The sequence below is a fragment of the Trifolium pratense genome, linkage group LG5 (genome assembly GCF_020283565.1).
Source record: "Trifolium pratense cultivar HEN17-A07 linkage group LG5, ARS_RC_1.1, whole genome shotgun sequence".
Taxonomy (NCBI): domain Eukaryota; kingdom Viridiplantae; phylum Streptophyta; class Magnoliopsida; order Fabales; family Fabaceae; genus Trifolium; species Trifolium pratense.
In genome coordinates, this window is record NC_060063.1 from 96,627 (window position 1) to 120,284 (window position 23,658).

At 31.0% G+C, this 23,658-nt stretch overlaps 3 protein-coding genes across 4 annotated transcripts; 1 reads left to right on the forward strand and 2 right to left on the reverse strand.

Moving 5' to 3' along the window:
- The first annotated feature begins 924 nt into the window (after window positions 1-924).
- On the forward strand, window positions 925-3,491 carry LOC123885340 (40S ribosomal protein S7-1-like). Of its 2 annotated transcripts, none has more exons than XM_045934614.1 (6): window positions 925-1,087; window positions 2,008-2,090; window positions 2,192-2,265; window positions 2,358-2,481; window positions 2,865-3,047; window positions 3,212-3,491. In XM_045934614.1, the coding sequence occupies exons 2-6, from the start codon at window positions 2,016-2,018 to the stop codon at window positions 3,329-3,331; spliced, it is 576 nt and encodes a 191-aa protein (XP_045790570.1). In that variant the 5' UTR covers window positions 925-1,087; window positions 2,008-2,015; the 3' UTR covers window positions 3,332-3,491. The 2 variants fall into 2 exon arrangements, with proteins under 2 accessions (XP_045790570.1, XP_045790571.1); XM_045934615.1 differs by having other exon boundaries at window positions 947-1,082.
- A 2,111-nt stretch (window positions 3,492-5,602) lies between these two features.
- On the reverse strand, window positions 5,603-7,703 carry LOC123885341 (protein ASPARTIC PROTEASE IN GUARD CELL 1-like). The gene has a single exon (XM_045934616.1). It carries the CDS (start codon window positions 7,409-7,411, stop codon window positions 5,924-5,926), a length of 1,488 nt encoding a protein of 495 aa, XP_045790572.1. The 5' UTR covers window positions 7,412-7,703; the 3' UTR covers window positions 5,603-5,923.
- A 10,051-nt stretch (window positions 7,704-17,754) lies between these two features.
- LOC123885342 (ATP-dependent Clp protease adapter protein CLPS1, chloroplastic-like) lies at window positions 17,755-20,710 on the reverse strand. Its single transcript, XM_045934617.1, has 3 exons — window positions 20,521-20,710; window positions 19,548-19,692; window positions 17,755-18,686 (listed from the first exon to the last, which is right to left on the reverse strand). The coding sequence occupies exons 1-3, from the start codon at window positions 20,591-20,593 to the stop codon at window positions 18,425-18,427; spliced, it is 480 nt and encodes a 159-aa protein (XP_045790573.1). The 5' UTR covers window positions 20,594-20,710; the 3' UTR covers window positions 17,755-18,424.
- Window positions 20,711-23,658: the final 2,948 nt, after the last annotated feature.

The following is a 23,658-nucleotide window of genomic DNA, read 5'->3' on the forward strand; positions in this document are numbered from 1 at the left end:
TTGCATCCTCTGAACCAAGCAAACCTTGCTTCTGCTGCGCCAACAGGTTGCAGGAGCTCAAACAAAAAAAATTTGACGCTTCTTATTCAACTTATATTCTTCCAAAGTGAAGGCCAATCATCAAATTAATGAAGGGAAATTCAGGTGTAAGGTTTTAATTGGTGAACAGCAAAAACTGGACCTATGAAACTGTTTATAAATTTCGTCCTTAATTAAAACTTATAAAACAAACATGAAAGAGCAAACTACTAAACTGATAAAAATAAAAATGTTATTTTTCCATATATATTCCCTGCACACAATGACTATTCTTTCTCAAATTTTCTTTTTCTCATAAAACTAAAATTATATCAGCAATTGTAACCTCACAATCTAAGAAAAATCCAAGAGCGCTTAGATGAGATGACACGGGTCTCTTCTAGCTTAACCAAGATCTTGGGTTCAATCCCTAGCTTGGACATGCAGCAACGTTAAAACTCTTAGAGAGAGTTTGCCGCCCATTTGGGTCCTACAAGGCTCGAGGGATTAGTCTTTGCAATTATGCGTAGAGGATATTCGATTTACACCAAAAAAGTAAAAAAAAAAAACTAAAACTATATAAGCAGTTGTGACTCCATAATCCTTTGAAAGTTTCGGGTTAACATAAAAAAGGGAGATGAACATCCAAAAGATGGCTAGCACCCCCTCACTTACTAACGACACCTGCATGCCTCCTAATTTCTTTGCCCAATTTCTCTAGAAATGTTAACCTCCCTTATATGAAAAAAAAAAAAAGTTAAAATGCGAACTCGGATCATTGCTTAGGTAGTGAACGGTTTCTTCCCAAATTTTACTATTTTACACACTTGCAAGTTAAAATGCGAACTCGGGGTGCAAAACGAAAACTTTAAAAGAAGGACTCTTTATGTTTGGTCAGTCCAACTTCTTAATAAATAGAACACAAGCCCAAAAGAAAGAGAAGAAAAACCCAAAATAAATTGGGCCAAACACGCCCTAGGGTTTACATATTCTTCTTTGCAGCGCGAAACAGAGCAAGCACTCACAGTAGCCGGATTTTGCAGGTGCATCTTCTTCTTCCTCAGGTGAGGTAAGATTCCGTCACCCTTTTACGATTTTTCATCCTCGATCAATCTTCATTGAAATCAAAATTCTCGTATTTCTGTAAATTTTTCTTTTGTGCAATGGATTCGATTAAAGTTGAATCGATGATTTTGTTAGGGTTTTAGGGATTGAAAAAGAAAAAAAAAGGTTTTTTTAATGGTTGAATTATTATAATTTTTTTTTGAAGTGATTGTTATGCATTGTTTGATTCATAGCTTAGTGATTATATTTTTTCCTGTTATATATTTGTTCAAATTGGATTAGTGTATCATTGAAATTTCAAATTGGTATATGAATTTTATGAATTAGTGAATGATTATGTTAAGAAGTGTGAAGTGTGAATTTGTTATGTGTACAATGATGTAAATATGTTATGTGATGAACTTGTTGGTGAATTTGATGGAATATGTTATGTGCTGAACTTGTTTCTTTGTTATTTTTATACTGGAATGCCCTCTAATTAGTGTGTCCCGGCAATCGTCGGTCAAGGACACATATGATTACATTGAATTAAGTCCTTTTCTCTAATTATTATCTGTGTGTTGTCGTGTCAGTGTTCTGTGTCTGTGTCCGTGCTTCATATCAATGATGTTTGATTAACATATCAAAATGATATTTAATTTTTAAGAAATAGTGAATGGTTCTGTTAAGAAGATTGAACTGTAAATTTGTTGAAGCATTAGGTCTGTTGTTATGTTGAAAATGCTTCAAATATTTGACATTTTTATACTGGAATGCCATTTAATCTTTGGAGTTTGTTGGTGAATTTACAAACTTTTTTCTTTAATTTTTATTCTGGGAATGCCTTTTATCTGGCGATGAACTTGCTGGTTAAGCTGTGCATGTTGTTGGATTTTTATAAAACTCGTACTAAAACATTTACTAAATTTTCTTCATTGTCCACAGTTGCGAAGATGTTCACATCAAGGAAGAAAATCAGCAAAGATAAGGGTGCTGAGCCAACTGAATTTGAGGAATCGGTTGGACAGGTTATATATTGATTATTACGAACTATTGTTGTTTTTGGTGTTGCTGATTAGTTTCAATTTCAAAATATAAATTAATCATTGATAAAAATTTGTTGTGGCAGGCTTTGTTTGATCTAGAAAACACAAACCATGAGTTGAAAAGTGAGCTGAAGGATTTATATATAAATTCAGCAGTGTAAGGATGATTTCTGTGTTGTTTGTTTTAAGATAAGCACGTTTTGTTTTCTCCTTTTCTCTAATCTACTGTTTTTTTTCCATAATTTACAGTCAAATTGATGTTTCTGCAAACCGCAAGGCTGTACTTATCAATGTTCCCTTCAGATTGAGGAAGACTTTCCGCAAAGTTCAGGTCAGGCTTGTTAGGGAGCTTGAGAAGAAATTTAGCGGCAAGGTATGCGAAGTCTTATGTACTTTTGTTTTGTATAAGCCATTAGATTGTCGATTATTCTTCCTATATTGAACACATGCTATTAATATTCTTTCACTCGACTATTTTTGGTGTTTACTAACTAGCACTTCACTAAATTTTGATCCTTATTTGGAATGCTTGTGGAACTTTCCATTATTTTTCATCTCTTCCAATCTCCTTGGTTTTTAAGTTGTTTTAGTTGATCTTTACATGGAGCTTTTCTCGTATAAGACGTAAAGCTGAATTAATGAAGCTGCAGTGTAGTTAATTTGATGATACCATGTCATTATATCTGAATATAGTTTTTTTAATGATTTTATGTTTGATGCCTCATTTTATTTTATTAATGAACCTTTAACTTGTAGGATGTAATCCTGATTGCCACCAGGAGGATTGTAAGGCCTCCAAAGAAAGGTTCCGCTGCTCAGCGCCCCCGCAGCCGCACACTCACTGCTGTGCACGAGGCAATTCTGGAGGATGTCGTATTTCCTGCTGAGATTGTTGGAAAGCGTATTAGATACCGAGTTGATGGATCAAAGATCATGAAGGTAAAACTATAACATCCTGTAACCTCCAAAATTGAAATAAAAGTATATTTTCTCTTTTCAAGCTAAATGTGTAATTGATCATGAATATTTGCAAAAGAAACGAATTCGTGTGCTTGGAAGTCTTTTATTTTTACAACTGAATTCTTGTGTTTCTTTGAATATAGGTGTTCTTGGACCCTAAGGAGAGGAACAATACCGAATACAAGCTGGAAACATTTACTGCAGTTTACAGAAAACTTTCAGGCAAAGATGTTGTGTTTGAGTATCCCGTTACTGAGGCTTAGGTTCTAGTTTTTGCAGTTTCGATTTTTTTTTTCATGAATTGCATATGCTGAATGTTGCTGGTTAAATTTTGCTCAAGTTGCCCATGATTCTGGATTTTGTTTGGTGACTTTGAAATTTTTTTTTGTCTAGTTTATGAATGTGGATCCAAATTTCTACTTATTTCTAAATTTTATTTGATTCATAAGAACTGTTTAAGATGATATAAGATGCATTGTCTTAAAACTTTGTTGGAAGACTCTACCCCTGTTGCAACAGCGGTTCTTAATCGAACCACTTCCATTACACATGTAAAACCTCTGTTGGAAGAGACTAAGAGGCTAATCTTTGCGTTGATATATTAGCTAAACATGGTTACGATGTTTCGCATTCACTTATTTCCTATGTGCAAGACACAACTTAGTTTTAGAATTCACCATGCCACCTAAATTATACATCGATACCCAAGAGGCTCGCTTAATGTTCTCTATAATCTCGGCCGGATTTACAAACTTTCCATGAAACAAAACATTGTTACTTTCCAACCAAACATGTCGCAAACCATTATACTATGTTGTAATTGCGTTAGCACAATAATCATTATGAATTGTTTGATCAAAAGTAATAGTTTGAGATCAAAACTGTGTTGAAATTACATTGATTCATCAGAACTGTTTAATCACTTTTGGACGGCCAAAATTGATTATTACATAGTACTCCCTCCGTCCCAAAAAGAATGACTCATTTTGAATATATGCACTATTCATATATATTGTTTTGACCATATTTTTCTACTAATAAATAAAAATAAATATTAACATATAAGATGTTGTTAGATTCGTCTCGATGAGTATTTTCAAAATATCAATTTTTTATAATTTTTACTATTATACAATTAAAGATATTAGTCGCCAAAGTTATGCATTGGCATGCGTGTTTCGGTCAACTGGGTCATTCTTTTTGGGACGGAGGGAGTATAACTGTGTAATGTTGTTACATCAGTCAATTCAGATCCACAAAGATCCTAGTGAGAAAGAATGGAGTATTAATAGAAATAAACTTGGAAAGTGTATAATATCATCCGTGAATCAATCAATTAATGATCAATGCCGACAATCACGATTATTACACGGACCCTACTACTATTTATTCATCGACCCCACCATCTTACCCTCACTCACCTCTACGACGAAAATTGATTCCCTGCCGTCACTATTTGATCGTAGGTTAATCTTAGCCTTACAAATTTATTAATATATATTATTTATTTAATCAAAATTCAATATAATAGTTCACATGCAATGACCGCATGACTGCACCATGCTTTCATTGCATGGAATTCAGGTCCCTCTACGACCCATTAGCTTATCAACATTTGACAACTGAGAATGAGATGAGCTGTAATCAAAATATTTTATATTATATTATCTTTAGATAAATACTATAGTTGATATTATGTTCCCTCGGTGTAAGAGCGTACTTTACAAAAACATCACATTTTATATATAAGAATCGAAGTTCGAATATCGAACACCTTCACTTATCTTTTTTTAAGGGTGAAATTTCTAATCATTAGACTATTTGGAGAAAAAAAAAATGATAATATAGTTTTTTTTTAAAATTTTTTTTACTAAAGTTTGATATTATAGTTATGTCTAGAAAACCATACATGATATGCTATATATGCATGGCTTGCCTCAAATTCGAATGTTAAAAATAAACTCTAATAAAAAATGGATTAGTACTTCAAAAATTCCAAAAGAAAAAAAAGTAAGATATAAAAGGTGAAGAGACAAATATCCACCATTATCCTCTTAATTAATTTTCAGGCACAATTCATCCCAATATTTATCCAAAATAGAACCAATAGCACACACACCCCATGTGAAATGTAATCTTAATCTCATATCATTGTTGTCTTAATTGCCACGTGCCCTACATGCAACCCTTTACAATATATACCCCACAAACTACCAATCACATATAACCATAACTATTTTAAACCAGAAAAATCTAAGGCATTAATCAAAGAATATTTAAACCAGAAAAATCTAACTAAGGTATATTTTTAAAAAATATATAATATGTTCTTTCTAATGCAATATTTTTTCTTATTTTTTATCTATTGCCTTGAAAAACATTAATTAATATGACCCTTCCTCAAAACTAAAACAACCCAAATCTTAAACTAATATATATATATATATATATATATATATATATATATATATATATATATATATATATATATATATATATATATATGCAAATCAATCCATTTTTTCAAATAAAAATTAACCAAACAACACTAATTTATAATTATAAACCACACAATACAAAGGCAAAATTTATTTGGGTTGTATCTTTCTACCACCCAAACAATTCAATTCAATCAATGGTTGCATGCCCCCTTATAATCTTACAACTATAATACCAATAACCATTTTTTCTTTTTGATAAAATAATATTAAAACCTATACTATACTACTACTATAGTACAATATATTTAAAATTTTCCCCCTCTCAACATTATAATAAATTATGATAAATAAAAATAACAACATTATTATATTCAAGAAGTGGGGGTTAAATATTAAATACTACAAATTAATAATCTAGCATTTGTTGGGTGAGAATCCAATCAAAGAGTTCACAAGATCAATGCTGACACGTGTCCCTTGTTGTTGAACATTTCCAATAATAGACAAAGACGACGGTGTCGGAGCAAAAGCAAAACAGAAAGTTCCGGCGGTATCCACCGGAATCAAGTAATTCTTCGCCGGCAAATTCCAAACCTTATTTTCACTAAAATGAAACGACACCGTAGGAACACGAACACTTTGCAAATTAGACAAATCATAACACGTGTCAAACAAAGCAAAACCTTCAGCAGAACGTAAATTCTGAGTAAGTTTTTTAAACGAGTCACGAAGCGAGTTATATGCTTGAGTCTGTAACCGAGTTATCGCTGTTCCCGAGTCAATAATAATCCCACCATTACCAGATCCATCGGCGGCAAAAACTTGCGGCGGAATGGAAATCAACTGACCTCCGACGCTAATTCCGGTGAGGTCCATGAAGTAAAACGTGTCAACTTTTTGATTTTTTATCAACTTTGCTGTTACTGAGTCACTGGGTTGGACCGAGTTGATATCGAGAGTGGACGATTTTGCTGAGTTACGATCAACTAAACAATATGAAAACGATGTAGCTTTGATTTGTGAAGTTAAAGAGAGTGACCCACCACCGAGTCCAAGTAAACCAGCAGCTCCGACGAATAAACCTTCATTATCATGGCCACAACCAATTGCGACCCGGTTCAATGACCCGGATCCACCAAACGAAACGGTTTCTGTTATATATTCACCGACGGTAAAAGAACCATCGCCATAGGCAACTTGGTAGAGACATTTACCGTCACGACAAGCTGAAGTATCTAATTGTTGACACTGTTGTGTTTCGCAGGTTAAGGATTCGTAGGTTGAAGATGAAGTCGGGTCATAAATCGGGTCGGATTGTTGGTAACAATCGGAGCAGGGTTTGCATTGGATCCAGTTAACATCACTTCCTGTATCGAGAACCATGTAAAAGGGTTTAGCGGGTTGACCGATTCCGAGTTGAGTGAAATACTCGCCGGAGCCGGCGCTGATGCCGGAGGAAACAGGTGTAGAGAGATCTTCTTGTTGGAGCTCCGTTTGGGTCGGGTGAAGATCCGATTTTTTTATGTTGTTGATAGCAAGTTTGAGTTTTATGTTGAGTGAGTTGACTCGAGCTGAGTCACGAGCGAGTCGAGACAAGATTAGATTTTTATAGTCTTTGTGGTTTTCATTCAAAAGGGTCTCTCTTGGGTGTATGAGAATTGAGAATGAAGTTGAAGAATTTGAAATGGGTTTTTGTTGCATAGAAGAAGATTCTAGAAGAGTGTTGTTTTTAGGGTTAAAAGTAAGGACTTGTTTGGTTTGTTGAATTGATGAAGAGACATCAAGAAGTGAAGTGTGTGATGATGGAGTGATTCTAGATGAAGTTGAAGATGGAAGAAGAGAGAATGTTGTGATGAAAAGTGATAAGGTGATGAAGTGAATAAGTGATTTTTTGAAAGCCATTTTTTTTGGAGTGAGAGAGTGAGTGAGGGAGTGTGGAGTTGAGTGCTTGATTTATTGGTTTGAAAAAAAAGAGAGAGAGAAAGGGTAATTGGGATCTGTTTGAATTGTTGGTTGGTAGATGAAGGTGTTAAAGTGAGGAAAATGGAGTTTGGTAGTAAATGGTAATGCAGCTAAATTTAGAAGGGTAAAAAGTTGAAAATTAGTTTATTGCTTTGTGAAAAATTAGAAGATTAATAGATTGGTGATTTTGTATTTATCTGCATGCCTAAAGAAATAGAAGGGGTTTGTTTGGTTAGACTTATAGAGATGGTTTTTTTATTTTTTATAATTAAGTTGGGATCGAACTCAGGACCTATAATATATTATCAAAATTTCTCATCACTAGACCAAACTTAGTGACTTAATTTATAGAGAAGGTTTTGTATGATTATAATGTTTAAACATTATTTTTTTTAAGTAATAAAAAGATCAATATATTAATCAAAACTATAGTTTCACTTAAGAAGTGCACAAACTAAAGAAACTATGAATTACACAAAGAGTTTGTCACAAAAAATCAAGAAGCTAGTGAAACTATAGTTTTGATGGTCATACCATAACAATAGTATACCAACACCTAAAATTACCGCAGTTAAATCAACCTCGACCCTAAATAGACTAAAGGATTTAAAAACCACGATGATAAAATAAGGCACACTCAAAAGTCTTAACCTTCAATTTAAGCTACCACCAAATGTTGACCTTTATTTGATCAAGCACAAGGTCACTAACAAAAATTACTTTAAAAGAATGTTGACCGGTTAAGGAAACCAAAAAAAGAAAGTTTTGAAAAGAAAAGAATACTTTAAACTTTTGATGAGTTGACTGCACAAACTCCAATACCAAATTACTATTTTTGCATCCTTAATCAATGTAAAATTAATGTTATGGTACTTTCTTATTTGTATATGGAGTAATTAGAATTGATGAATTTACATGTTGATTTTAGGTTTTGATTTTACCTAAGTAAAATGAGTCAATGTTAAAATTTGATTCTGAAACTCTTGTTTATCTCGTTTATATATTACTAGACACTTACCCGTGCGATGCACGGGTCTTATGCGTTATTTTATACTATAACGTCAAAAAATATATTTGTATAAGTAGTAAATTTTAAATTGAAACAATAGGAGCAAAGATATTAATTTGAAACTTATTGGAGTCTTCATCATTGCTTACCAAAAAATTACTGCATAATCGAATTTGACATTTATATTAATTTGAAACTTATTGGAGCAAAGATAAACCAACTTAACTCATACTCAAATATCGAATATGATAAAAATCATACAGGGCATAACAATCATTAGTAAATTTTATTTTATCTAATTTTTTTACCAACACTAAAAAAGTAGTCCTGACAATCGACCAACTCCTTATATTTACAAAGATTGGACAAAAGATTATTAACAAAAACATTAACTATTTTGAAGAAAAAAAACAATAAAATACACAAAATAATAAAATGAACACAAAAAATTAAAATGAATAATAACCCAAAACAATAATAATAATAATAATAATAATAATAATAATAATAATAATAATAATAATAATTACAATTAGTACCCCACATTAAATGGATGTAAGTGGATGATGTGGCTAAATAAAAAGTTTTCATTGGTTTGTGGATTAGGGTTTAGATAGGCAATTTCATAACTATCTAGAATTTATATATATAGATAGATATAGATAAAATTAACTTATTTTTATTAGTCTTTTTATGTTCCCATTCATCCACCAAAATACTGACTGTCTTTCGAGCAACGGAACCCACATGACTCTTGAACTTTTTTCTGTTTGCCCCTAAAGGTAGTTTGGTCTTTTGATCGAAATCAATTGGTTTCTTAACATTACTCAGTGTCAACTCTATCATCCGTGTTCCACGTCTACCCCTCTTTTTGGTTGGCTGAGTATCCTTCTCGCTTGATGAAGGAGCTGATGGATCATCCATGTCTCTGCATTAAAATGAAAAATAATAATGGTTAACTTAAACATAAGATAATGAATAAAATGTCATATATGGATAAAAACTAATGTTAAGAATCAAAGTAAAAATTATTGATAAACTAACCAAATATGCTGATCGTTCATATCTACATCGACTTCATTTGTATTTGACGCAATTGGATCGGTTACCGACTCACCATGCCATATCCATTTGGTATAACTTTGATTAACCCCGTGACAAATAAGATGACTTTTTATCAACTCAAAATGTAACTTGGGAATATTAAAACATTTCATACAAGGACAATAAAACCTTCCGTTGTTATTAGGAAGATTTTCAAAAGCGAACTGTATAAACTTGTTCACTCCTTCCTTATAATCTATACTCAAATGGTTAGAATTCATCCAACTACAATCCATAACTACAACGTACTTCTGAAAAGAAAAAAAAAAGATACTAAAACAGCAAGAATGCGATAATTAAGTATCAGGTGAAAATGGTTCTAATCATAAAGGGGTTAAGTCAAAGAACAAAACAACTAAAATTTATAAACACTACAATAATCACCTAGATTCAATTATATATAAATATTTTATTTTTATTTTATTTTCAAATCAACATGCTTTCTATTTTGCTACATAATTAGTGTGTTATCCTTTTTCATATAATGATTATAAAAATTAATAAACTAAAATCTAAGACCATTACATATCAATTTCATATAACAGTCCTTGTGCACACCGAAATCTAACCATGGCTATGTCATACACTATATGTTCTGCACACCGATTTGCTCAGGATTAGGAATAACCCTTTCACTTCATTTCATAAATCATAACAGCTTCATAATCAGGGTCCTATATTCTCCTACATTGCTATTGTATATGAATAATTGATCCTAAATTAAACCATCATTCTCTTTCTAATTCTAGTTCTAGTTAGAGTAATTCTGATTCCTAATTAGAATAACTAGTAAAAAGTGTAAAACCCTAAATTTCAACCAAGCAGTCCAGAATCAAGTTCCAAGTTCAACCAATTAAACAACATAACCTTAAATTATTACAGATTGACCAATCAATCCCAAATTGAAAACAATATGGAAAACACGATCATCTCAATCTGAACAACTTAAATATAACTTATTCATAATACCACCAAACAACTATGTATAAATATAAAACACAACTATATATAAGTACAAAACAAAAACAAAACTACACAAATTACCTAAATCCAACTAATATACAACATCTAAAACACCACCGCACAAGAAACAACTACACCCAACTATGACCAGAAGACCACCGGCCACTGAATGCGAACATGGCGCGCGGTGGTAGCGGCGAAGAGAATTTGAAGCTCACGAGAAATTAATGAAGAATGAAGACAAGACCTAAATCGAAATTGAACTAAACGAAAGGGGAAATTGGAATGAGAATCATTGAAGAATGAAGAGAAGACCAAAATCGAAATTGAACTTCAACTAACCTTGTAATTTGAAGACCAAAAGCGGTGGGTGAATCGTCGTTTGCGATGGAAGCTACTCTGTTCGTGTGAGAAGAAAGTCGATTTAAAGCTACTTTGGTCGATTTGAAGCTGCGATGGAAGCTGCGATGGATTTGAAGCTGCGATGTTAGGGTTCGTGAAGAGAGAAAGTGAAAAAGTCTATCTGTATTCGTGATAGAGAGAAAGTGGAGAAAGTTGATGTTAGGGTTTTCTGGTGAATGAAAAAAAAAACAAGAGGGAAATCAATTTTGCTAAATGAAAATAAAGGGGGGAAAGGAATTTTCTTTCGCAGAGAAGAGAGGGAAGCAATTTTTATTTTTATAATAAATAATTCTTTTAAATCAGTCTACCTGATTTAGTATTTATTCACTTAAGAAGCAAAATTGCCGGGTCCTAAATTCTGAAGGCTTTAAATCAGGTGGATAGCACCTGATTTAAAATGTGTGATTTAAAATGTGTTTTTTCCACTAGTGTCTATTTAGTGATGACTAATATCTATCAAGAATTTTGTCGGATATAAGGTGGATTCACTTCTTTCAACCAAATTTTCTCTATATACAAAAGTCCAAATATACTTAAAAAAAAAACCATACTTATAAGACCAATTTTTTTACTACTTAGGGCTCGTTTGGCTCAGCTTTTTTTAGAGCTTATGCAAATAGCTTATGCAATATAAATTAGGTTTTATGCTATTTTATAAGTTCACACTAGTGAAAATTATAATTTTATAAACTATTTTATCATAAACTACCTTAACAAACTTATAATAATATATAAAAATTGTATAAGCTGTTTGCATAAGCTCTAAAAAAGAGCTAAAAAGTTAGGCCAAACGGACCTTAGACTAATTTATTATTATTATTATTGATTTATTGTTATTATTTTATTATAATTATAACTTATGGTACTGCAAAGAATGGAAAGAAAGATGGACGCAAAGTAATTTATATTTCAGGTAATTTAGATTATGTAAACATTTCAAACTCAAATAGGTAGGCCAAGGTGAATTTTCTTATGTGACACTTAGATAGTCATAATATTTTGCAATTTGGTTGGTGGTGGTATTTATTCAAAACTTATTAGTAGGTACTTGCCGTACTCTTTTTAGTGTCATTTTAAAGATGGTATATTCTTAAGATAATGAGTTTTATCCACTAATAATAAATAGGTGTGCTATTTTTTGTATAAAAAAATAAAAATAAACATAGGTGTGTTAGACACAAAAAGTTAGACAATAATGTATCTGATACCATGTAATTATAATTCAAATGTTAGAATCGGAAGAGAAAATATATAAAAGTTGAAAATTGTATATACACATGAGATGTAGAATTTCAATAAATATAGTGTTCGTTAGGGCGGGCTATATCTTATTTAGTTGTTATACTTTTGAGATGATATGATACCTTTTTATATTGATAAAATACATTAAGTTATTCGGTGAATTTAAAAAGTTAATTTTTCTTATAAAAAAGACTACAAAAATAATACTTTACCATACCGTCAAAAAAAAAAGAAAAAACTTTACCATAAACTCAAAATAAATGTTGACTTTAGCACTTATTGTACTATGAATTTAGTCTTATAATTTTAAGGTGCTAAGTTGCTAAGTTTGAATACCTTTAAAGATAATTTTAAAATTCTCATTAAATGCCACTTGAATTAATAAATAAAAATCCCTCCCCCAACTTTTTTAAAAGAAAACAACAATATCAATTCAAGAAATCCAATACCTTATTCAAGTAAATCATTTACGTCTTCACCTGTCTCACATTTTTTAATTATCATTTGACAAAATCACAACATCACCATAATTTTGTGGAGCTTCGATAATTAACTTGTTGCTTACCATGCTTTTCTCAATGATTACATTAGCAATGCTTTTGTTGGATCAAAAGCGCAACGGTTATTAACAGTTTGGTAACTCACCGTAATTTTGTGGAGCTTCGATAATTCACTCATTTAAAAATAAAAATATGATATTTCTAAAATACATGCTCGATACAAATACTTAACCAAATTTTGGTGTATTTAAACTTCTAAAAGAGTTCGTATATGTTCCTTTCATAATCTCATTTAGTACAAATGATCATGTAAACAATATACAAATCCAAATAAAAATAGAATTGAAATAATAGAATGACAGTGAAAATTTGCTCAATTTCTTTTTTTGATAGCTAAATTTGCTCAGATTTGAAAAGGAAGGACCACGAGAATAAATTAAAGTAAGTTGCAAATGAAAGAGAGGTTAAATCGGGTGAATTTAATTGCTTGACTCTTGGTATCATCTTAGAGCAACCATTACATTTGTTTGATTTAAGAATGATTTGGTATTGCATGTAACTCAACCTACAAAATTGGCTTATATGATGAAGATTGTCACTTACTTATAAATTATTGTTCAGACTAACTCACATCCGATGTAAGACTTCTTAACACACAATCTTCAGCGCAACACTATTGAGCTTTATACATATAGATATAAATGGTGAGTGACCTGATAACAGGTGCTCCAACAGATCTTAAAGAGACTCTGATACCATCTTAGAATTTTTTATTTGGTTCCAATCCTCACAAATTTTAAAATGGTTGTTTTTAATCCATAACACTATCTTATTAGGTCATATGGTGCCATGTAGGGTGATTTTATTGGACACACATTGCATCAAGACCTAAAATTGCATGAAATATTTAAACCTATTGATTTTTATTTTTTTTTACGCTACCTATTGATTTAGATAAAGGTAAAGTATTTAACAAACTTATTCACCATTGTGATCACTGTGATAATTTGATTGTTCCATTAAGTACATTAAACTCTTTAAAAAACTTGTTTTTGGTCTAGATAAAAAAAATTGGTTTAAACTCATGAACCAAATGGAAAAAAAATGTTAAAAAAACTTGTTAAAATATTTTGCAATAAAAATAATATAATTTAATAGATGGATTGAATATATATCCTTCAATTGAAAATATAATAATAGATGAATTGGGTGAATTTTATATTTAATGAATGAATTAAATTAAATATTTTTAATTTTTTTATGAATTGTTGATAAATCAATATAGTATTTTTATCCATGTACTAGTGGCCAGATAGGGCGCGTTCTGTGCCTGTCTGTGTCTATTATGTAAATTTATGTAAAAAAAGAAAGGAAAAACACATGTTTTATGTTATAGTGAGTTGGTTAATAAATGATTTTTGCTGTTAAAAAAATTAAAAATAAGGGTATTGTTGGTATTATGAAAAGTCCACACAAAAAATTGTTGTATCCTCTTTATATAGACTAGCAGGCCAAGCAGACGTGTTTCGCATCTGCCTGTGTCTAACTTATGTAAAAAAAAATATGTCTTATGTTACGGTGAGTTTGTTAATAAAAGATTTTTGCTGCCAAAAAAAATTGTCTTATGTTAAGGTGAGTTTGTTAATAAAAGATTTTTTTTGCTACTAAAAAAATCAAGGGTATTGTTGGTATTATGAAAAGGTCACACCAAAACTCATGTACCCTCTTTATATATAGTATAGATTGGGATCTAAATTTTAATCAAACGAATTCATCCATATTGCAAACTAGGTATATATACACAGGCCAATTCTAACATGCACGAGTGCATCATGTCTTTCATGGTGCACAAGTTCATGATATCGTTATAACGAATACAAATTTTACAAAATCCACCGTTTGATTGATAGTTTATATCATATAGATCATCCATGTCAAATTTTAATGAAATTTGAAAATCATATGATATGTCAATGGGACTCATCAAAATTAACCGTTTATGAGTTTTTATTAAATACCGTTAATTTTGATGGATCTCAATGACATATCATATAATTTTCAATTTCTTTAAAATTTGACATAGATGGTCTATATGATACAAACTTTCAATCTAATGATCAATTTTGTAAAATTCGTATTCGTCATAACAATATTGTTAAACATGATGCACTTATTCATATCACTCAAAGCCATATACACAATGACAACATGGTATTTAAAATTTTGGTGCAATTTGTCTGTGGCTTTATTCGAACTTACAACCAGTATTTTTTAAATAGAAACTAACTTTTGTCTTACAAGTGTGGCTGTTTAGGTTGAAATGCATGGGATAATAATAATCATATATTTATGTCACGCAACTACAAATGGTCCATGCCTAGAAAAACTAAAGACCCAATCCCAAAGTATAAAGACATTTAGATAAGTTATGATAAGGACTTACTATATAGGGCTTTGTCTAACATGCACAAGCTCCTTATGTTGTACATATATGGTGGACAAGTAGTCATTTATATTATAACGAATACGAATTTTACAAAATCCACCGTTGGATTGAAAGTTTATATCATATAGATCATCCATACAAAATTTGAAAAATTTTGAAAATCATTTGATATGTTATTGAGACTCATCAAAATTAACGGTATTCAATAAAAACTCATAAACCGTTAATCTTGATGACTCTCAATAACATATCAAATGATTTTCAAAACATTTTAAAATTTTTATGGATGATCTCTATATGATATAAACTTTCAATCTAACGGTGGATTTTAAAAAATTCGTATTCGTTATAATATAAATGACAACTTGTACACCATACACAACATAAAGAGCTTGTGCATGGTAGACTTGGCCTAAATAGTATCTATATATATTGGAACTGTATTTAGAAAATATAAACTGCTATTTATTATCTTCATTTTACCATGTCATAGGAATGAATTTATATATAAGTTAAGTTTTATTCTCCCAACTAAGTTTTTTTCATATATAAGAGTCACAGAGATCAAAGTCAAACTCCTTATTACTACTATTCTTTTTTATTTAAAGGAGAAGATACTCTTTTCAATTCATAAGAAAATCACCATTTTAAAAAAACTATAATTATTAGAGAAAAATTACGTATTTTTAAAATTTATAAAAAAAATGACTAGAGAGATTAATTAAATCACCTGACTAAAGACATAGTCTTTAGTGCTAGAATTCCACATTTTACACTAAAATAATGGGAGTAACAGAGTTCGAACTTCAATCCTTACATTTCACGTACAATAATATATCCACCAACTGAACTATTCTCACACAGATAAAATAAAGTTACTAAACTAAAGTGACAAAAATAATAAAAAGGAATCACACTTCAATTAAATATTGTGTCAAACCCTCCAAAAATATAAAGCAAAAACAACCAGCAACTACTACCGTTGCGACCCTTAAAAATTTCCACCATCTCCGCATGACTTGGAGCACCTTTAATTTAGCTGCTCTACTAGTCTTAACTTTAATAAAGAATTTTAGGTACTTTGCGAGGATGACCTACAACCTTAAAATATAAATTTTTTGGATTAACTTTGCATTGTTTTTACGTTATTTCTGGCTCAGTTAAATTTAAGAGATATGTCTTTGTAACCCTTTGATTAATTAAATGCCTTCAAAACTTTGTTTATCACTTTTGGTTAATGTACTTTGTCATTTTGCATTCAACAATATGTATGGTAGTGATAGAATAGTGACACTATGAGCTTAACTCAGTTGATAGGGATATTGTATTATATAGACATGGATAAATATTCGAACTTCAAACCCATCACTTATTCAACTCAAGGTTGAATTTTTAATAACTAGGCTACTTGACCAAAAATTGAATTTTTAGCATATACAGTATTGTTATGTTGGAAAATGTTCAATTTTCAATGTGAATGGTTAAATTTTACATCGACTATGAATGAGAAGAATATTATATAAGATATGTGACTCATGAACCTAATACTTTAGAACTTTGGATGAGAGATGTGACCCCATCCCCCACCCCACCCACCCACCCCCACACCCAAAACAAGGGGAAAAAATCCTGGAAAGGCGACCCGGAGTTTTTATGAAGTTCCAAAAATGAATTTTCTGAGTGAAAAGAGAAACATGGGGAGGTGGGGGAGGAGAAATCATTGAAATTTTATTTGGTTTAGACTTTTGGACTATATATGGACCCCTAAGCTTTGAAATTTTCTCATCCCACCCACTCACTTTCTCCCCTAGTCCCTAGCAATTCGGAAAACGTTTTCCGAATTTTTTGTAGTGTAAATTTTACACTAAAAAAACAGTTCGGAACGTATTTTCCGAATTTTTTTGCGCGCTAGGGGAGTAGGCAAGAAAGTGAGTGAGTGGGATGAGAAAATTTCCTAAGCTTTAACTACCAAAGCCCAATTTGAAAACAATCCTTCAATTGGGCCCATGTTAAATTCTAACATGATGGATAATTGCTCAATCCATCCCTCTTAGAGTGCCTGTCAAAACCAAGAGCAATCGATCGACCCACCTACAAAGGCGTAGGAAGCACATGTCAAAGAAGCAACACTCGCCATAGGAGATCGAACATGTTGATTCAAATAGCATAAAAAAAGCGAGATACAGTGGTTTATCCCCATTGATCGAGTGAAGTAACATTTGTTATAGTATGTTTTAACAAATTTGAACATATGGTGAGATAGATTGAGAAATCTTCAATGTTTGTGGTGAAAATGGACTTAATAGCCCATACCATTTAAAACTAAAACAAACTAGGAGCTTTTAACTCAACAAAAGAAATTAGTACGTTATCCTAACAGGAAGAAAAAAACAACATTTTGTCCGAATTTACCAATCCGGACAGGAAAAGACGGACATGGTGAAACAGAGTGATAGTATCATATTTTAATAAGGAAAAGACATGGTGAAAGTCCAATTGAGATTTAGACATTTAGGACTATGCTGGTATGTTATCTTTAAGGACTATAAATTTCTTCTAGATAACCAATTGGTGCTTCATTGACTCTGAATTCAGCTTATGCATAAATCATTCTTGGTGACATAAAATCATTGTTTCATTTAAAAAACAAGACTTTGATAGTATATAAGATATATTAAATCTAAATAGTACTACCGATCGGTAGCAACCTAATTATGTTCTCAATAAGTACTAACTAGCACTATATATGCCTTTCCATACCTTGTCACAAATTTTGTATACAACTATTAGCTATCTTTAATGATTGGGAAGTAGAACACTATATGGACACCATGTATAATATACATGTGAAATTTAAGTCCATTTAACAAATATCACAAAATAATCACTGCAAACAATCAATCAAAATCTTTGGATGAAGATCAAACGGTTCATATTTTGCTTTAACTATGAACCGTTTTGTAACGACTGACCTATTGGACTACTACTACTCACAGTACTTCTCGCCCCCTAGTAACCTATTAACCAATTTACGAGTTTTTATGCCTTCTGCGAGATTCAAACCTTTATACTTATTCCCCAAATACAAAGTTCGAATTCCATAGAAGATAAAAACTCATAAATCGGGTAATAAGTTACCAAGGGAGAAGGATGAAAAGTACTATAAGTAACAGTTAAATAAGTCCGCTTTTACATGTTTGATCTTTATCGGGTGATTTCAACTAATTGACGGCGGTGAATGCGAGATAATGTGATTGATACAAATAACTTTTAGATGGTAGTATCTCTCAACAACCACCATCACCTGGCTCAATTGAACTTAAAAGACCATTTCCTCTTAATTGCATGCAATGATCTTCAGCATCAACTTGAGCACATATAATTACAACTGCTAATCCATTATAATGTGCCTCTTGCATGATGTTAACTGCATTATCAACTGTCATTCCAGGTATCACTTTCATCAACACTTGTACTACATATTCTCTTTTATTATAGTTATCATTGTGTAGCATTACTCTATATGGAGGTGATGTTTTCTTTGATTTCCTAGTAAAAAATAACATAAAACATGTCATCAAAGGTTTTGAGCTATGAAACATCGATACAAACACGAATATCAGGCACAATACTGACACACAAACATCATAAATAATTAGAGAAAATAAAAGTAAATGCATATATAATCACGTATTACCGTCATGTTAGATATATATAGTTCGAGATTTGTTAGAACGATATTCAATAAATTCTAACAAATCTCAAACTATCTCTAAAATTCTAATAAATCTCAAACTATCTCTAACATATCGGCTTGTAATGTGAGGACTGTCTCTTACTTATAAACTCATGTTCAAGTTTATTCACAGAGAAATCTTAACCGGACAAAGACACGTTTTCAATCTAAAATATCTATACTAGATTGATTTTGAGTTTTGACCACTCATTTTGTCTTTAAAAATGTGATTATGTGACATAATGAGACAGACAAGTACAAAGAAAAGAGATTGCACATGTAGAAGAAAGATAGGATAAGAATGAGTTTCTACAAAATAAATTATTCCTATGCTTCACAGCTACACAATTTTCTGAAGACAAGAAGTAAATGTAATCATTCATCCACTTTTCTTTTGACAACTAATTATACCTTAATTTATTTAAAAAATAAAAATAATTCTAGTGAACCTAAAAAAATGTTACTAAATGTGAAAACAATAAGATTAGAAATAACATCAAAAAATTAGAAAGAGAAAAATAAAATCAATTTGGTTATTAAATTTGATTTCTCTAACATAATAGAGTTAGAGAATAATGTTATGTTTTTCTATCTTAAATTTTTGTCATAATGTAATATCCTGCCAACCGAGCTAAATTTACAGTATTTTTTTTTTTTTAGTATAAGTTGAGTACCTTAAGTCGAACTCAGATTCTCGACCAGGTGTTGTTTTCTCTATTGTTGGTGGCTTATCCAACACACCACCACCTTTTCCACTGGCTACTACTGTCAATACAGCACTCCTATCTTTGTTATATTTCAAACAAAAATATTTATCCCCTGCAATGACAAATTTCATATAAAACAATTTTTTTTGAATAAGCTAAATTAAACCACCCAAATTGACACCAGAGAAAATCGAATCTCAGACCTCAAGAGGAGCACATTCCCAGGTCCCAAGCCAATACCAATGCATCAACCCAAGTGGGTTTTCATATAAAGCAATTAACATTTTTGAACCTTGTTGATTTTCATAAAATAAATTAAAAATAATTTAATTAAAATTAGAGTCGAAACATATTAACTAGAACACATTTTCTATATATCCCTCCAACTTTTTGGAAAAATATATCATAAATATAATCAACTAGTTCAACCCCTCTAATTACATAATTTCGTCAATTTCATATATATCAAAAGTGAACAGAATTCAAGTGGTTAATAAATTTCCGTTAAATTTCATCAATTTCTAAGTTAAAGTGGAGAATTTAAATTTAAATTTTAAATGAAACAATCTTAAGCCCAATTTAACTTAACTCTTGATCAAACTCCGAATTAACAGAGATTCTTTCTCTCATAATCGAAGGGTTAAAGACAAAAAAAAAAAGCATGAACAACTAATGATGTTCATGAGCTTAACCAAAACAAAACAGTTTTTGAAAATAATCATAAGTAATATATATGTTTTTTTTGAAGAAGCTAAATTAGCCCACCCAAATTGGCACCAGAGAGAATCGAACCTCAGACCTCAAGAGAAGCACACTCCCAGATCCCAAGTCAATACCAATGCACCAACTCAAGTAGGTTTAGTAATATATATGTTTGAGTTTGAATTAAAAAAAATGATGAAAATGAGCAATCTAGAAATAGTGGATGTGTTATAATTACCAGGAGTGGATGCATTGAGTAGTTGATTAGGTGAAAGAGCAAGAGGAGTAGTAATGTGTAATGAAGCTTTCATGGCTTTGAATCTCTCTGTTTAATGGTGGCACTTGGCAAATAATAATGATAATGTGTGGCAACTATAGTAGTTCTAATGTGAGTGAGTGAGTGAAATAATTTAATGTTGTCTTGTCGTTACCATGTTGATTTTTTTGGGGTGACATTTTGTATGGTGTGTATTTTTATTTTATTTTTTGAATATTATTTTTTGTATGGTGTATATTGAATTTGAGTTTACAAAGTTAAAATGGTGACACGTCTTGTATATAGAATTTTTTTTGTGGTTAAGATAAGGTGCATTTGATTTTGTAAAATTTTCTCCTCCTCTATCTTTTTCCTTCTTTAAACTTCAGAAAACAAATAGCCACTAACGATAATACCATCGTCTAGTTTATTAAATATATCACTTTTTTGTCATTTTTTCTTAAAAAATTAAAATTACTCTTAAATTTTTATTTACTTTATCTAAAATTAAAGTTGAAATTCTGGCACACTCGTGTTCCGATGTTGAACTCAATGCTTCGCCACTGTAATACAGTTTTAATACTCGATTCAATGATTCAACATCTAACAGCGCATACGAAATGAACAATAAACTTAACAAACGGAAAACAAAAATAACACAATTATTTGTTAACCCGGTTCAGCATAAACCTACTCTAGGGGATACCAATCCAGGAGTTAATCCACTATGATAGTATTAGTTTGAAGCCCTCAATAAACAATCCGTTTAAGACTTCTCACCTAATCACTACCCGTGCTAATTCTACCTAAGACACACCTAGGTATGAGAACCTCCGCTCACCTCCTCTTGACCACAGCCACTGTGATCGTACACTATACATTCAACAGGTGAAGACACACTTCATAAAACACACACCACTTCCGTACTTCAAAGCTTTAGAATGGTATACACACACCATCTCATTGCTTAGAAGCTCCAGAGATATTACAACGCAAAGACACACAGTTCTTAATCTTGCATCAAATCAACACAAGACTCAGAACACAATAACACAGTACTAAAACCTAAACTCACGCTTTGTCAAACTCAAATCTGGTTTCAGTGCTTTGAACGATCACTACAAGATAAGAGGTTGCAGCAACTTTTGTCGCTGGCAAATGTACAAAGTTGTTGCAAAAGAGTTTTGTTCCAACGGGAAAAAAGTCGCTGCAGGTTGTTGCGATAAGTTCCGTTACCAAAAGTTTTGCGGCGACTTTTAATATTGTTGTCGTTAGTAGTGTTTCGCCAACGATTTTTTTTTGCTGCCAGTACACAACACAATTGTCGTTATATCTAACTTGTCTCAACGATTAAAGTCGCTGCCATAACAATTTTTTTTCAACAATATGTAATTTTTGTAATATTTTATTTTCCTCAATAACAAAAGTGGTAACATAGTTTGATATTTAAACACAAATTATTTTTTTTATAAATGTTTTGTGAAATTTTTATATCATATTAATTGTTTTATATGATTACATTTTATTTTAATATTGATTATGAAGTTTTGTCTTATCAAATTTGGTATAGTGTTCTTGATGTGTAAATTATAGTATCTTTGTTCTGCTTTGATAGAAGTATCCTGCATTGATGAATGAAAATAAAAAAAGGTAAAATTACACTACAATCCTTTATCTTATTTTTTTTTTAACAATTTGGTCCTTTATAACACTTTGGTCCTTTATCTTTTTTTTTGTAACACTTTAGTCCTTTTTTTTTTATTTGTAACATTTTAGTCCCTTTTTTGTAAGGGTTTGGTCCTTTATCTTTTTTTATTTGTAATACTTTAGTCATTTATTTTTTACAAAAAAATAAGATAAAGGACCTGTAGTGTAATTTTGCTTAAAAAAACTATATTAGATATTATTAACACAAGAAAAAAGAAAAGAAATGAGATTAAAATTACCTGAACTCAAGATTCATAAAATTCCCTTATAAAAGTACCCTTCCTTTTTTTTCCTCTTTGCAACACTTAAAACTGTGATTTGATTCATTGAGTTCTTGCGATGTTTTTGTTTCGATTCATTGTTCTGCATTATATCACTGAAAAAGAATAACAAAGAATTTTAAACTAGAAATAGAAAAGAAATATTTTGTAAAAAAATAATTGAAGAACAATTAAGTAAAGTCATATTATTTTACCTTCTTAAAGTAGACACACTTGTGATGTATTGAATTTGAAATATCATTTGAGGCTTGATATCATTTGAGACTTGAGAGAGAGTACCATTACTAAACATGGATTGAGAAAATATTAAACAAGAAAACTGAGTAATTAGTTGCAGTGCTTAAATTCCTCTAGCAGTTTTCAAAGTTCATCCAAAGAGTAATTATAATTTTAATATGTTTCTCTCTTTTGTTCAAGTGTAATTTACTTTTTATTTTTATGTACTAAAATTAAAATTCACAATATTTTTTAAGACTAAATTTTATTACCCTATATTTATTCAGTTTTTTTTTTATAAGAAATTCATTCAGGTTTTTTTAATATTATATGTGTACTACTTTTTTTTTTTTAAAAAAAATAGAGGTGTCCGTATTATAAAAAAATAAAAAAATGAAAATTACCCGTTAATTAAAAAGTGAGTAGCAATCTTGGAAAATCATTAGGAAATAGATATATTATACCAACGATTTTTTAAATTGGTGGGGAAAAGTGTATTTATCCCAACGAAAAAAAATTGTTAGAAAAAAGTTACTTATCTCAACCATGTATAAACATTGCTGCTAATTCCTTTAATTTGCCAACAACAATTGAATTGTTGGAAAAATGTTGCAGCCATATCTCCTTATTCTTGTAGTGGATGGTGTCTGCTTCCTTAAATAGCATCGCTATCATGGGCTAGGTCTTGAATTGGGCTTCGAAAACTCAGCAGGATTAAAGGTTCCTTTAGGAATATTCTCCGAACAAAACGTTTTGTTTCCTTAATTGGATGATCTGATTAGCAAACAAAACTAGGTTATGGCTTCCTTCTGAACCCTAAGAAACGGCGCTACTTGGCGCACAAGTAGAATTTGCGTGGATTCCATAAATAGAAAAAGGCGTGAGATCACCATGTAACAGGCCCGGCCCACTGGAT